This window comes from Plutella xylostella, chromosome 19 (assembly GCF_932276165.1).
Source record: "Plutella xylostella chromosome 19, ilPluXylo3.1, whole genome shotgun sequence".
NCBI lineage: Eukaryota > Metazoa > Arthropoda > Insecta > Lepidoptera > Plutellidae > Plutella > Plutella xylostella.
Window position 1 is genome coordinate 6,681,865 of NC_063999.1, and position 15,414 is coordinate 6,697,278.

At 36.4% G+C, this 15,414-nt stretch overlaps 1 protein-coding gene across 5 annotated transcripts in view; it reads left to right on the forward strand.

Annotated features, from left to right (window-relative positions):
- LOC105383341 (protein dead ringer) overlaps positions 1 to 15,414 on the forward strand; it is a 95,811-nt gene that overhangs the window by 49,061 nt on the left and 31,336 nt on the right. For all 5 annotated transcript variants that reach the window (XM_048627775.1, XM_048627774.1, XM_048627772.1 and 2 more), the window contains one exon: positions 8,805 to 8,877. In XM_048627775.1, the coding sequence (XP_048483732.1) occupies positions 8,805 to 8,877 (73 nt within the window). The remainder of the gene's footprint in view (positions 1 to 8,804; positions 8,878 to 15,414) is intronic.

Here is a 15,414-nt window from a genome sequence, read left to right on the forward strand (position 1 = left end):
AATATTGCCAAATACAAACGTAAATACGTGTCCAAATTTTAAATTAAATGTGTAAAGAAATAGCGCCATTACAATTTTGATGTCGGTGTTTTGTTAGTGGATCTTTTTCCTTGCTCTCGAGTGTATTACTATAGATATTCTATTTTTGACGCTCATATACTCACGGGCAATGAAAAGGTTCCACTGAGAAAATCACCAAATTACTTCTAAACGGAAAAGGCTAGATTAATGCCATATTCTACAGCATTGAAGTACCTTTAACAGACCATCAGGATATTACCAACTAAAATCAGTAATATTTTGTTCCAATTTTAAATTAAATCTTAGGAAAAATTTGGATCGTTTGTTGTCTGCATTTTGTGAGTGGAACTTACAGTGGAGCAATGAAAGCTCGGCAGTGTACATAGCTATAGCTTTATTATTTGGTAAGTTACCCATAATCCCCCTCGCCAATAGACCGGTACAGTCTCGTAGATAATTATCTGGGCTAGCCCCAAAATGTCCATCTAATTGGACATCAAAGGCGCGGGGCGTGAATGGCTATGGCCACGGCTGTACATTGTTTTGAGTGTTACGCGTTTATTTGGCCGGAATAATGTTGTCTAGGGGAGTATGCGAATCACTTGTGGACGCGCCTGTACACGTATATATGCGTTTATAATTTAGTACCTACGGAAATCCTACTTAATATTATAAAGGCGAAAGTTTGTGAGTGTGTATGTTGGTTCCTCCTTAACGTCCAAACGGCTGAACCGATTATAATGAAATTTGGTATGGAGATAGCTGACACCCTGGATTACTTAACTTTTTATCGTAGAATTCCCACGGGTGAACTTTTTAACAGCTAGTAAATAATAAGGCTAGATGCATGGTAGTAGATAAAATGTACAACAATATTTGGCATTTAATTAATCTCCATATAAAAGAAATCAACGCGTTGTATGCGCTTTTATTTTGTTATTTTCAATAAACATAAACTGTAATGATTTAAATCTTCTAAAATCTGAGACCTATATATATTTTACCATTCACCAGGAAACCATTTAGCAATCTGAATCGTCGTGATACATACATAACCGTAAATATCTCCATTTATATGTTAGGATATTATAATGTTTGTTCAGGCATTATTGTCGTTTACAATACGAATAAAGGAATGTCAATGTCCCCTTTGCAAGTACAGTTAAGTTCGGCGAGGTTTAATGTAAGTTTAAGTAAGAAAGTTAACATTGTGTGAATCACTTAGCTCATTGACCTTATTGTTGCTATCAAAGAGAAAATGGACGATTTGGACGAGCGCTTGCAAGAGGGAACCAGCCAGGTCAAATATAGGTGCGTAATCAATAATGGGATTAATTAAAGCGTACGGAAGAAAGTACAGAATTCCAAAACTAATCCAAACGTCGGAAAAGATCCTATAATTACTTAAAATTAACCTACTTCTCAAATTGTTCTAAATAAATCGAAGTACCTACATGTTTAAAACCTTTATACACTAGATTTTACCTCACTTCGCCTTAAAAGTTATGTAGTAGTCTACTTATGTATTAATCCAGAGTGTCAGCTTTCTACATACCAAATTTCATGAAAATCATAGTTTTTGCATAAAATCATAACAAACTTACATCACAAGAAACTTTATTATTTGTAGGATAGATAATTTTATATAGATACTAGTTGGTTCCCTACTGCATGCTCCATCCGCCATTAGCTACAATATCGTCCAGTTAGCACTTAGATTTCGTCAGTCGCCATGTATCAATTGAGCCATTGTTCCGGGGAACCCCAAGCGGCTGTGGGCCCGTACCTTGTTTATTCTACGCTTTGTGTTAAGTTGTACACTGTTTTAAATAATTACTTTATGTTAGGGCAGGTGTGCCGGTTTGGGGCCTACTTTAGGATCGAAATGAGAAAGTAAAGAAGTACTTACTTATACTTTTAAAGAAAGGTAGAAAAAAAAACGCCAGATGTAAAATATATAAATACTATATACGTTCATCAAAAATTTACACTCGCCTTCGTCACATATGTACGTTATCCTCCTGACACCTGGCGTGCTATGAGTAGGACATTGAAAAAAAATATAATAAATAGTTTAAAAATACCTATAAGTATTAAAAGTTTTATGGAGTATCCCTGTTATTCCTTTAAAGTTTTATAAAGTACCTATCCCTTAAACAATTTGTTCTTTGACAAAGTGACAAAACAGTTCAGTAGTTAATTTTTTTTTTTTTAATCAGGAGGTTATATATGTATATCACTAATATTTTTGATATTACGAAGCATAAAAAAACGCGATTCCTTGGGAAAACTACATAAAAGCGTGTACGATAAACTGCAGTAGTTTCCTCACAATACATAAAACATTTTTATGTCGCAGTTATCAATCGTATTTTTATTGCGAACGGAAGGTACAAAATATTAACTTACAATATTCTAGAACATGTCATTTTAAATAGGTCATGTGATATCGAATACAGTCGTGTAAAAAATGCAATTATAATAGATAGGTATACTCATTTTCAGTGTAGTAAAAACCTCTTTTGTGTAATCTCGAAACAATACCCGAAGCGGTAAGCTTAATCAGTCGTCGACGACGTCAATAACGTTGAAATCACCAGAATCATCAGAAAAGAATCAACTTTACATATTTTATCTGCTTATCTTATCTATTTTGTCTACACTAATTTCCTCTCGCATAAATGAGTATTATGTACGACACACAATTCAAAGTATGTATGTACAAAAGTATAATCTGAAGGAGTTACTAACGACTTCGATTTACAACGATAGACATTCGAGAAACTGAAATGAAACGGCCCGATTCGAGTGCGAGCTCGCTTCACTTTCGATGAGCTGTGAAGCTTTACTAACTATTGCTATTAGTTATGCAGATTTTTTTTCATAACTTTTGAAAATATTATTAGGTTAGGTTATGAGTTACTATTAATATGAGTTTAAATTATATACGGATATACCAGAAAGAGACAGATCGGTCAAAGTTCATCGCAGTGGGCTAGTTATTACACAGGCAGTGCCCGTCGACGTTGTGACTCTGGAAGGTCGACGGCGTTATTGTTGTCGAGGCGTCGCTGGATCGGGGAGGCTGTCCAATCTACTCGGAATATTATCCCCGTACATCGCCTATATTGCTGTGTTGAGTTATGGTATGCAATTTGAAATTGTCTTGGGGCGCCGCGCGTGTCCATATGTTAGTATTTAACACCCAACTCCGCTTGCCTCAGATACTAAACTGTTATTTGATGTCAGAATCCACTTGTCCACACTTCATCTTGGGGAAATATTGTCTAGTACAGCCGCAGGATCACAATAAACAAAAAAAACCTTGAAAAATTTACGCTTCACAATATGTTGATAGTCAAAGAGTTGTACAATATTTTTGGTACGCAGTAAACTTTGTGGCTCAAATGGTTTCTGATTTGCAAAATCTTAAGGCACATGATGTAATGGAACCAGCGGATTAGTGCAACAATAGACTATTGCAAATTGAATCGGACATACATCGGAACAAGACGGACGCATATAATTTATTATTATGCATGCACCTTGTGCTGTTTTCGCGGCTAGATTGTAATATTATTATAAAATACGGCCATGGGCGGCGCGGGGAAGTAATTTACGATGCTTTTCGGTGATATCTCGCCGCTGAATTTCGTATCGTTAACATTTCTTACGAGGAGGTGTTTTGGCATGTCATCCGTAATAATTCCTGCATAATTTACAGCGATGCCCACAAATACGTCATCGATCAAAAGGTTAACGCTAAATCAATTATTTTGCATGCGGTCGCCATCTCGTAAAGTCTGCAATTAAGTGGTCCCCGTGAATGTAATGTTAATTTAACAAAACCTCCACCTATCGATAATAGTGGAACATCGATAAAACATGAATGCGTCATTATCTATAATTCATTTGCGAGTGATTGGTGTTTATAAGTCATAAAACAAGCAATGCAATCATAAACTTAACAAATATAAACTTTACAAATAACATTGTTTGTAACAGTCCGTACCTATAGCCTTGAGATTGGCTGCATCTAGCTTATTTATGCCTCTTATTTGTATAAATCGTAATAATAATTTTATGTATTTTATGTTAGAATAACAATTTACGACTGTCCCATTGAAGCATTACGTACTTTGTTGCACCTGAGACGGTGGACGCGACCGGTGTCGCGCAACTGGGAAAACGCGTCATTATATTTTTATTCACAGAGCTACGCGTTGCAACATCCAAATATTGTAATAATCTGTGTGTGTTTGGAGTTATTATGACGTAAAGTTGATATTTTAGCGTATTTATTTATTCAAGCGGAAGGGGAGAGCCAGTAATTGGCTCATGACAATGGAGATTACTCGGCTTTGCCCGCTTTGTGATTCAAATATGGCGGTCGGTCGGTGGGCGACAATGCGCAAACTGCTATCATAATATTCCTGTCATTTCAAACAATAATTTGTCCAGGAACTGTTCACATCAAGTGGCCGTTAAATGTGAAGCGGTCCATGAATAAAAGATGCTTCGGCTCTTACACTATGATTTGTTTGTGTGTTGACAGTATTTGAAAGTTAAACTGAACAATTCTTCCGTTTAATGCAAATTATTTCTGTGTCATTTCTTCAAGTTCAAGACGGCTACTGGGGAAATAGTTTAAAAAAAAAAGTCTATTGCATAATGGTAAAAAAAATATTAAGGTGAAGTGCGGTAATTGCAACTAAAAATATTGAAGTCGTAACTTCATCATCTGATAATTCTTTATATATAAGGAAATAGTATTACTGTAAAATCATGCCAAAGTCAAAATTTTATGTAGATTTTATTCTACTATCATGACAAAGAAAAACTCTGAAGAATAAAGAGCTATTGCCAAAAGTTCCGGCAAAGGCAGAAATAGTTGCAATTACCCCTCCTGGCGGGTAATTGCAACTAATCGTTTTATCTCCATATTTTTCTATGTGTGGTGTATATTGTGTATTTGAATCACAAAGACTAAGAGAATATTCATAGGATTGTGACACTTATCTCCTTGTAACTACGACCAATTTCGCATGAAACTACTGTTTAGCCGTGGGTCTGGTAATTGCAACTAATTTCTCAAAAATAGTGATGGGAACTTTATCGTAATTTTATCGACAGCCATGTAGTGTCTGCCATCGACAAGCCAAGAAGACCATGGTAGTAGAATAAAACTCGGGGATAAAAATTAATAGCTATATTTTTATTAATCAACATTAAATATTTTACTTATGTTTAATCAAACAGCCTTTTTACTATTTTTTTGGTAAGTTTTCGGAATTTACCGCAGGCAGGATGTCGGGTGGAATTTTGCAGGTTTTCTAAAAAAATGTATGCTTAACAGATATGTTTAAAATTTGGTATTCAGCCTTTTATTCTTATTTGTGTGTTATATTATTAGTGATTGTATCGATATATTCATGTTCACTGCCCCATCACTGGCTTTTTCTAATTTCATACAAAAATTGGCAGCTAATTGTAACCACCCTAAAAACTGCAAAATAGTTGCATTTACCAGACTTTGCATTTTTTGTCGTGTAAATGTAACTACACAGAAAACTCGGAAAACAATCGTGTTAGAATAAAACAAATACATACAAAATGACTTACCGTTATTAGTTTTTACTTTTTTTTGGAAAAACCTTGCGAGGAACCACTAAAAACTATTTTATAAAATAAAAATGCACACCATGTCCATCCGACTCCAGCAGACTCAAAATGGCCGATGACAAAAAGCTTTATAACTCCCACAATTCTTGAGCTATCAGCGCCATCCACATTTTTGGGTAGAAATTTTATGATTTAAAATTGATTTTAGTCTGTCGTTTTACAATGAAGTAACTCTAGAGGGAGTTATTGAAGTTAGTTGCAATTACCGGATAGTTGCAATTACCGCACTTCACCTTAACTGTTTATTTCAAGAAAAATAATTATTTTTTGATTTACAAGATCCAAGGACTTCATCTACTTAATAGGTGAGATTATAATAGTCTTAGATTGTTACCCTAGAATATACATACATATTTACGGGTTTCATGTTTACGGGTAGGTAATATGTGGTATGTTTGTCACAAAGTTGACATGTGTATCGATAATCCTATTCATCCCCTTCGCTCGGCTCAATGGATCTGAACCGGCGACGGAGTCAATAGACTGTGGATTCCTTTGTAGGATCTATGTCATTGTTATTAATTTTGTATTTAGCTCAGCACGGATTTATGTTTCAGTTTTACTTTATTGTTAATTTTCGGACGAGGTTTTATTCTACTTCGTCAATCTTTGCAATCCTCTTTTAATTATTAGTGCCTACCTATCTACCTAATGATTATTTCATTTTTGATTTTTCATTCTTATTTGTGTCATTAATGTCGGTTTTTCACGGCATCTGAGTCAGCCAAATAGTATTGTATCATCCGTCATATTAGGTACAAAATTCTTCGATCATTGATTTCCGACAGTCATGTTATGACGACTTTACAGCTACGGTATTTCAGTCATGGGATGACTCAGACTCAGGGGTTACTCTATATGACGAAAAACTAAGTTTCTAAGGCCACGACTCTATCTCGTTGTATTAAACGTGGCGATTGCGCAACAGCTGTCGTTCATTCGTTTTTCGTCAGTATAGAGTAACCCTCCAGTAACCGCGACGTACTAAAAGTGTCCGATACAATTTAGCATCAGTTAGAGCCTACAGGTGGTGTTATGTTGTCAAGGTGTTGGTGTCAATAGCCAGATCATAAGCGTCTCATGCCACTTGGGAATCTCAACCAGCGTAGCTAGACACTTCGGATGTTATAAGGCCATTAGATTATCGTACTTTGGATACAACGAAAAGCAGTTATCTATATTTGTTGAAGTCATATTATCGTTGTATAATGTTGTGGGGACATCTCACACACGGCCATTGGCCGCCAAAATAGGCAGAGCCTGCAATATGGGCTTCGATCAGCTGATATGTCTACGCATATACTTACATACACACACAGATTATTACCTATAGGTACCTATACAGAATATTAACACCCAACACCCTTTATACCTCTATCCTGTAAAGTCACTGTGGAAATGCTTTCACACTATTCAATACCCAATCGCCAGCTGCAAGATTCGGTTGGCGTCCCGTCCAGGATAGCTCTTAGCTCAGTGCCCCGGACGGGTTAACCCCTCGACCGTCGACATCAATCTTCCCGATCGTCACTGTCGGCCGCGCCCACGCGATTAATCAACGGGAACGTTTTCGATTAGCGCCGGTAAAAAAACGCGAGTTGCATAATTGAACGCCGGTGCGTTTCATTTGTTTAAACGACCACTCTAGGCTTAATGAGGGAAATGGAACAGCTTTATGGATTACCTATTTGATTTTTATTCATGTGATTCTGTTTTATTTTGGTATCAATGATACAACGTAGCAAATAATATGTACTTTGCTATCAGAATATTTTTTTGCAATAGTTCTTGGCTCAATGACACACGACCTAGATGCGTCTATCGCCGGATTTAATGAGCCAACTTGACAAATATATTAAGACGGAAACAGGAAGTGTCGGACAGCGTTTCGTTGTCCGAGCGCGGCCCAGTTCTTCGTAGCGTTAAGTGGTCCGGTGTAATTGTCCAATGCAAATAAGTTGGTGTTTGATCGTGTGTCGCCGGCGTTCGCACGCCCCGTGTATGGGCCGGACCAGCTTTACCTTTTGCCCGTGCGTTTCTATGCAAAGCGGGACATTTTTGATCTGTGATGTCAACTGATGTCGAATGTGCTTAACGGGTTTTCCCTACATTGTAACGTCGACTTATTGTGGCGCAACTTATCTTATTTTACGTTTCTTCTCTCTTTCGTATGAATGTAGGTTATGTTTCTGTTCCATAAGTTTAGGACTAAAAATAATTGCTTAGACATTACGCCGGTTTTAATTTATTTTCAGTGCAGACGGTGACATGGTAGAATTCTGTTTTATCGCTCAAGGTGTAAAGCAGTAATTTTATCGCAATTCGAGTCGCAGGCTGCGTTTAACCGCCTGATACCGGCAACCGTAATTAGACGACACAGTGGGGGGGTCTATTTAGCACCACATTTGCAACTTACATCAATGTACACTTATCTTGCGTTCTGCAGGGTTAATTATGGTACCTAGTTACTTACCTACGCGTTTTAAAGTGTTATTGTATCTTGATGCTTGTGGGTTCCATTATATACAAGAATATGAATACAGAATTTGAAAGTTTATGTTGGTATAATATACATATTGAATAAAAGTAAATAAAACGACTTCCCGGGCATTGAACTCAAAAAAAAATTGAATGGTGCCTATTGGTTAATAAATTGATCTTTACACAAAGAAGTGCAGCATACATCCGAAACACAACATTTCGAAATTCAAAATCATCGAAGAAAAAAATATTCGTTGTTCAAAATGTATAGAAGCCGTTAGAAATAAACTGTCAAGTAAAACCTAACCTCATTATGCAACGCACGTTTTTAGGGCCTGGGAACTACTTTATAATGCCTACAGTTAAAGTGGAATAATGTATTTTAGTACTAGAATAATTAGTTTGATGTAATTTTCGTGTTTAGTGCGGACATGCGGGTGCACGTGGCTTCTTCGGCGTGCTTCACTAACCTTCCTGTTTTTTTATATTATAAGCAAATAACTGTTTTAGTATTAGAATTTCCATACACACGTGTTATTTTATATATTTTATTTTTGCATTGTCTTTACCTACATTTTGTTCATTGAAATTGAGTGTTAATGGAAGTTTTTTTGTTCCAGCTGTACGAAATCAGCGACGACCCGCAGAGAAAGGAGTTTCTAGACGACCTCTTCTCCTTCATGCAAAAAAGAGGTATGTTTAGTGCCACATTAGATTATCAAACGTTGATTGATTCCCATACTGAGAAATGATACAGGGTGTCATTTATCATCGCATTTCAATGCTCATCCACAATTGAAACATACTCATGTCCATTTAATACGAACTCACATTTATTAAAGAGTGTATCGAAATACAGATCCAATAGTTTGGTTTCGAGATGTAGATAGGGACAATATCGGTCATCGGCCGTATAAGTGATTTTATATTGTGAGATCGCTGGCCTGCTGATAACATCATCCAGGATTGATGACTTGGAGGAATAGTCGGCGGACTGTTCGAGATATTAGGTAAAAGTCAAAGTCAAATGTTTTTATTCATCGTATAAGTATAAAATTTTCTGATAAACGTCAATTTTTACAAAAATTTATAAATTTCTCCTTTTGTATGGGGGGGCTTTTTCTGTCTTAGGAGAAGAATGGAGGCAAGAAACTCCTCCTGTAGTGTCCTCCAGTTACGTTGTTTTAGATATCGTAACAAGAGTGAGTTATATCTGAGGCCGCGAGAGTAATATAAACTCATAAGTAATCTTGGCATTTCCCTTTAACCCTTTGCTTGCAGTGCTGTCAAAAAATAACAACATAAAATAAATCCGCGTTCAGAAATCGTTATAATGCACTTAACGACTTAAATTTATTATGCCCATATTGCACGCTCGCTCATTTATTATTTCAGACCATATTAATTAAGGTTATAGAAGTGTTACAAACAAAACGAGTGTGGGAATTCGCCATATGGGCTTTATCCATGGAGATAATCATTATATTTTAAAATATCATAATAGAAATAATTAAGCAGGAGATGGTTCGATCGCCTCGGGCGAGCCGATCGTGCGCAGGCGCATGATTGATAACTCTCGTCGTCTCTTTCCTTCGCGAGGTTTGTTTAATGTTCCTTCTCCCTCTCGCATTAATTGATCTCTATGAATGGCGCCTTCACTGTCGTTGGATAGATCATGTTGATATTCGACCGCCTAGTTGTTAGTCAAATCAAAAGTTATTGTTAGACTTGTTATTTATTATTTGACATTAATTCTTCTAATCTTCTGTCCTCCCTTCGAAAGCGTTTATGGAAGAGTTTATGAGGAGGCTATAAATAGCTTCTTACAAATAGTTTGGCACTCGTCTACCTGTTTATTGTAGGTACATTTAACCGTAAATTACAAGAACCTAACGTTGAAATGGCTTTTATTTTCCGATTTTGATGAAACGTGATATTTTTTTGTCACACCCTGTCATTACGCGACAGACAGAGATCCGTTACGAAAATCGTGACCACAGTCATACAGATACAGATAGCCCTGTTAAACCAATAGCGCTCTTTTTTTGCCACGGGTTAAAAACGCATGTCCAGTGACGTCATAATGCCCCACAGGAAGGTAGTTAGCCGCTGTTAACCAGAAGTTTATCACACCTCGCGCGGGAAGTGATAAATTGAATAATAATTTATTCAAACCGCGATAAACGCGAGATGGCGTCGCGCGATACTCTCAACGTGTAATCTGCGAGCGAGCGATCCGTTTCAATTACACGGGAGTATTGGAGGGTTGAATGGCCATTTCCCTACACACTCACTTTGGAAGTATGTATTAGGTTAGGTATTCCATTGAAAAAAAAAATTAGTAAAAAAATATGTTTAACGGCCCAGACTGGCACTCATGGCGACCCGTTTAGTATTAATTCATCATTGCATAAATATGGAAATAAGCGCACTAAGGGTGGGTGCTAAAAGCATTAGTGGACCTAATGCTACCAGTCAACCCATAGGAAGTAGTAGTGGTAGGGAAAGATGTGCCCAAAAGAGGTTGTGAATGGTGGTAGGTGGTAGCTCAGTCGGGAGCGGTGGTAGCTCAGTCGGGAGCGGTGGTAGCTCAGTCGGGTGAGCGCCCGCTTCTCAATCAAGAGATGCGGGTTCGAATCCCGGCGCTGACATGTACCAATGAGTTCTTTTCTGAATTTAAGTACAATGTATACCATCGCTCTTACGGTGAAGGAAAACATCGTGAGGAAACCTGCATATCTAGATTTAGCACATCAATCTAGATATGTGAACCCACCAACCCGCATTGGACCAGCGTGGTGGGAAATGGTCCAAGCTTAGGTAGGCAGTTTAGACCTTGGGGATATGCACAAAGGTTCCATTCGAGAGAGCCAGGTGCAGGTACTTACACCCCCACAGAGAATAGAATAGAATAGAATAGAGGTTGTGAATTTATTAAGTAAACACTAATCATTGAAGAATAACCCTCAATATAAACTACTGTGATGATGACAAGTTATTACACCCTCATAATCGGTTGAAAATTATCAATCTCTGATTTGCTCATTTCGATATTTATTGGTTAAATATCAGAACAATGCCAATAGGGTTTATGCAAGTACAAAAAGCTCATATTTATTTGGTCGTAAGAACATTTTATTAAGTTAGGTAAATTCTAGAATAACTAAGTAAGTATACAATATACAATGTGTAATTTAAGGTTAGAATAATCCTACACATGCACAAACAATTCATCAAACAACGTACCAAAATTTGTTTTTGCTCACATAAAGCGTCTGCTATCCTTCTAAAAGCAAACATCAAGAGTTTTAATTACTTATTAGAATTAATTATTCGTCGGAGTCGATCTCTGCCGGCCATGGTTGATTACCTCGTATTAATAATGTTTTATCATTTATTATTGTCCAAGAGTAATGAAACTTTTATGTCTGACACGCCCCGCGCCCCGCGATGCACAGTCTGTCTTCGTCTGATTCCACACATTTTAGGGGCCCGTTCCTCGATTTGATCTGTCATTTAGTTTTTGTTTTATTACGTTTTGAACAATAAGAATGTTTAGGGTCAGAATCAGAATAAGGAATTCAAATTTTAGGGGTAAAGTGAATGGTTCCACGAAACTTTAACAACATTGATAAGGAAAGCTTTTTATATAGATAATATAAATGCAAGAATAAAAATGTTTGGCTTATATTCATAATTTATGTATTTGAACAGATGTCTACAGTTATCCCGAACCCGTTTAACTAAATTAAATATTTCATATTTTTCAACTCCAATACTTAGCTAATTCTTTTTTCAAACACTTATTTCTTTTTAATTTAATGTCGATTCGGCCAGTGTTTATGTGCGCGCCGCTCGTTCGATTATGATAATTTGAATCAAGCTAATAGTTGTCTGTGGGTGTTCCAATCCAAACCGTTCTGTCGTTTGCATATTCATTTATGAATGTTGTCACCTCGTTTAACACTTTTGATTAGAAATTATTGGTTTAATTCCAGCAACAAAATATTTTCAATACAAAAAAATCGTTCCATATTTTTTTCGATTGAATAGTTTAATCGATTTCTCGATTATGTTTATGATGGAGGTGATAATCGGTGTATGTGTCGGTTTATCCCGCCGTGGTGAGGCGTGACGTCACATCGTGAGGCGCTCGTTAGCAGCTGATTGATCGGCCGCGCTGCCACTGCTACAGGCAGCTACAGGATGTTCTGGTTTTGCTACTTGTCGATCATATATTCATAGAATATTGTTTATTTGTACACAAACAGATGTACAAAAATGACGGACTTACTAGGTATATTTATATTCTATCGGGATATTATAATGTAGCAGATGCAGTTAAATGTATCTTATATGCGAAATATATTATAAAAGCAATGCAAAATACTAAGTGTAAATACTTATGACGCTATGTGTTTAGCTTTTCTTAGACTCTACTGTCTGACTGTCAATGTCAAATTTAGCAACAGACCTATTACCTATAAGTTACTAACATAAAAATCTACCGATAGTTGAAATTAAAAGCAAAGTTTCCAAATCAAAAACTACAACTTCATTATACAAACATCAGCCTGTATGCTTACAGCTATTGTTTCACTTGTTAATAGCGAGTGTGGTATAACTAATAACATCTCATTCGGATCCGTTTCCCGTGATTAATTATCAGTTTAATCGATATAAGATGTTGTGCCAACAACCTTCTTAACTTACTACAGCCTTAAGCTTATAACCTGCCGAACTAATTACACCTTTCTAACTCAGTGATAAGAGCGCTTTTGAATTGTGCTCCTGATGATCACAGATTAGTTTAAAGAGGTTGATCTATCAAAATCTATTGAGCGTTTCGGTCGATTAGTTTGAACCTTTTCTGTTGGAATTAAGAGTGCTTTTAGATTGCCCTATTGATCACAGATTACGTTAAAGAGTTGATCTATCAAATTTGTTTTTTTTTCATCTCGTTTCATTGAAGATAGCTTTTGTTGGGGTTTTAATTGGTGTCTTAAATGTTGCTGTGGTTAATTCGATTCTTTCGAGCATCGCCCATTTATTTTAGTCTTTGAGTGTTAATCATCAGTTGATTGATTAGGAGTGACCCCGATTTAGTGGGAGGAGATCTTAAATTACGTTTCGGAAGTGGACTGTAGACTTAACGAAGAGACACTAGATGGGTTTAAACTTAATTTCCTTTGTGGGATAGCGTGTGATTTTAATAACAAGCATTTACCGTTATAATGTAGCTGTAACGCAGATGATTTCTTAGGTAGGTACCTAAGTATAATTATTTATACTTAAATATAGCATATATACTTATATTAGTCGGTTAGATCGTAAACAGGGAAAAGTTGATCAATTATACGTCTTCTCCATATTAAATTCATGACAGAATCACCAAAGTCAAGCAATAATCCCTGGTTATACTCTAACCCACTATGGAGAGATTGGCACTAAGTATATATGCCTAAGAAATAAAGTTGGGTTAAACTTGAAAAATAACAAATGACATAAAAATGTTTGTTAGACATGGCTGTCATAGGGCACATCCTATCTTTTATAAGTAGATTGGACATTAAAGAGACATTTTTTTTCCTCCGAACCAAATCTTCACACTTTGAAGGCATGCTCTATTTTCATAATTAAATTATTATTTATATTCTGATTATGTGGCTAATCTAATAAGTACAAGTACAAGCAAGAAGTACACATACGTCATAGGGTTGTCACAGTCGTATTCGGAAATAGAAAAAGATTGATGGTGTGAACTTGGCGCCACATTCCGAAACGCCGATTAAAATAAGGGCAGAGATTAATGATGACAACCCTGCCTCGGCCTGTCGGAACTCTGTACGTTTATTTGACTACAGTCATTGTCTATGGTGACTCGATGACATAGACGGTTTGATATTTTATCACATTATTTATGAGTAATTAAGTAACTTTTTATTATATACCCAAGTATTTAAATAATGGTTTAAATAATGTATTTGTTTGTAATAGAGTCGCATAGTCATAGGCTTCCTCAAAATACACTAATTACTTAGTTTACACACCTCATATTATGTTATGTAATGTGCCCACGGCTACTGGTTTTGTTTGCTTACCCGGCCGTCCGTCGTACGAACAGCCTGTATTCCCACGAACTTCACACTACTGGACTTATAGAAAAAAAGTCAGGAAGAGAAAGTATAAAAAGGTCGCATTCATTCAATAGATAAAATCCTTGCTGGTGAAAGAAAAAAGAAAATCAGTTGGGAAATCCGCGCGTTCCATTAGAGTTCCAATTTCGAATCCAAATTGCATTTCAAACAGCGAAACGTTTAGGTGGGCAGTGAAATTAAAACATTCCGGGAAAATTATGATCGATTATTTTAGTGGTATTTTTTGTTGCGCGTGAAATATGCGTGTGGTATTTTGTCGTCACGCTAGCGGCGTATCGGGATCAAACGAGTCCGCAGCTGCTTGATTCTTATACAAATAAAAGTGGAATTAATCAACAGAATGGTCGTAGTGATGGGACAGCTTACGGACAACTTCACACCGTTCTCATCAATTGCACTGTTTATCTATGCCAAATAACAAAAAACTATTTATTTGTACATAAGGTTAATAAAGGGTGTTAGTATTAATGAAAGATGCACGGAAATATTCTATTTATAGTCCTGTGAACAGGTTTTTTTCTATAACTTTTGTAAATTCGCGAAAATTTATTTGCTTATCCATAGTAAAAAGTCACTTTACCATCCTAAATGACGGGACATTCTGTAGGTATTAATCATATTAATGAATCTTTCTTTCTACCTCGATCATTCAAACGTGCTGGGCACATCACTAGTCGCGGGCGTTTAAATGTCGCGTGCGTTTCCTGTAAAAGTGTTTCAGATTCGATACTAATCTCGCGCCGAAATGTGTATTATTAATATATCAAAGTCGGAGTCGGGACAGAGTATCGCTTCATCACACACTTTTTCTATTTAATTTACATTCTAATAAAAACGTCGTGGCCACATTTACAGCTCTATTAATAATTGTTTATCATGGCTTAAAGACTCCTTTTGTTTTTGTTCTCAATAAAACGACTTTACTTCTGTAGAGCATAGCCCGCAAACGCTTTGATGTCACACTTGAGATATTATCTGTTCTTAAATTTAAAAGAGGTTATTAGCCGCAATTTTCATTAAAATGTTTAATAGTACCTATAGGTCTATATATCTAAATAATAGACTCATCATT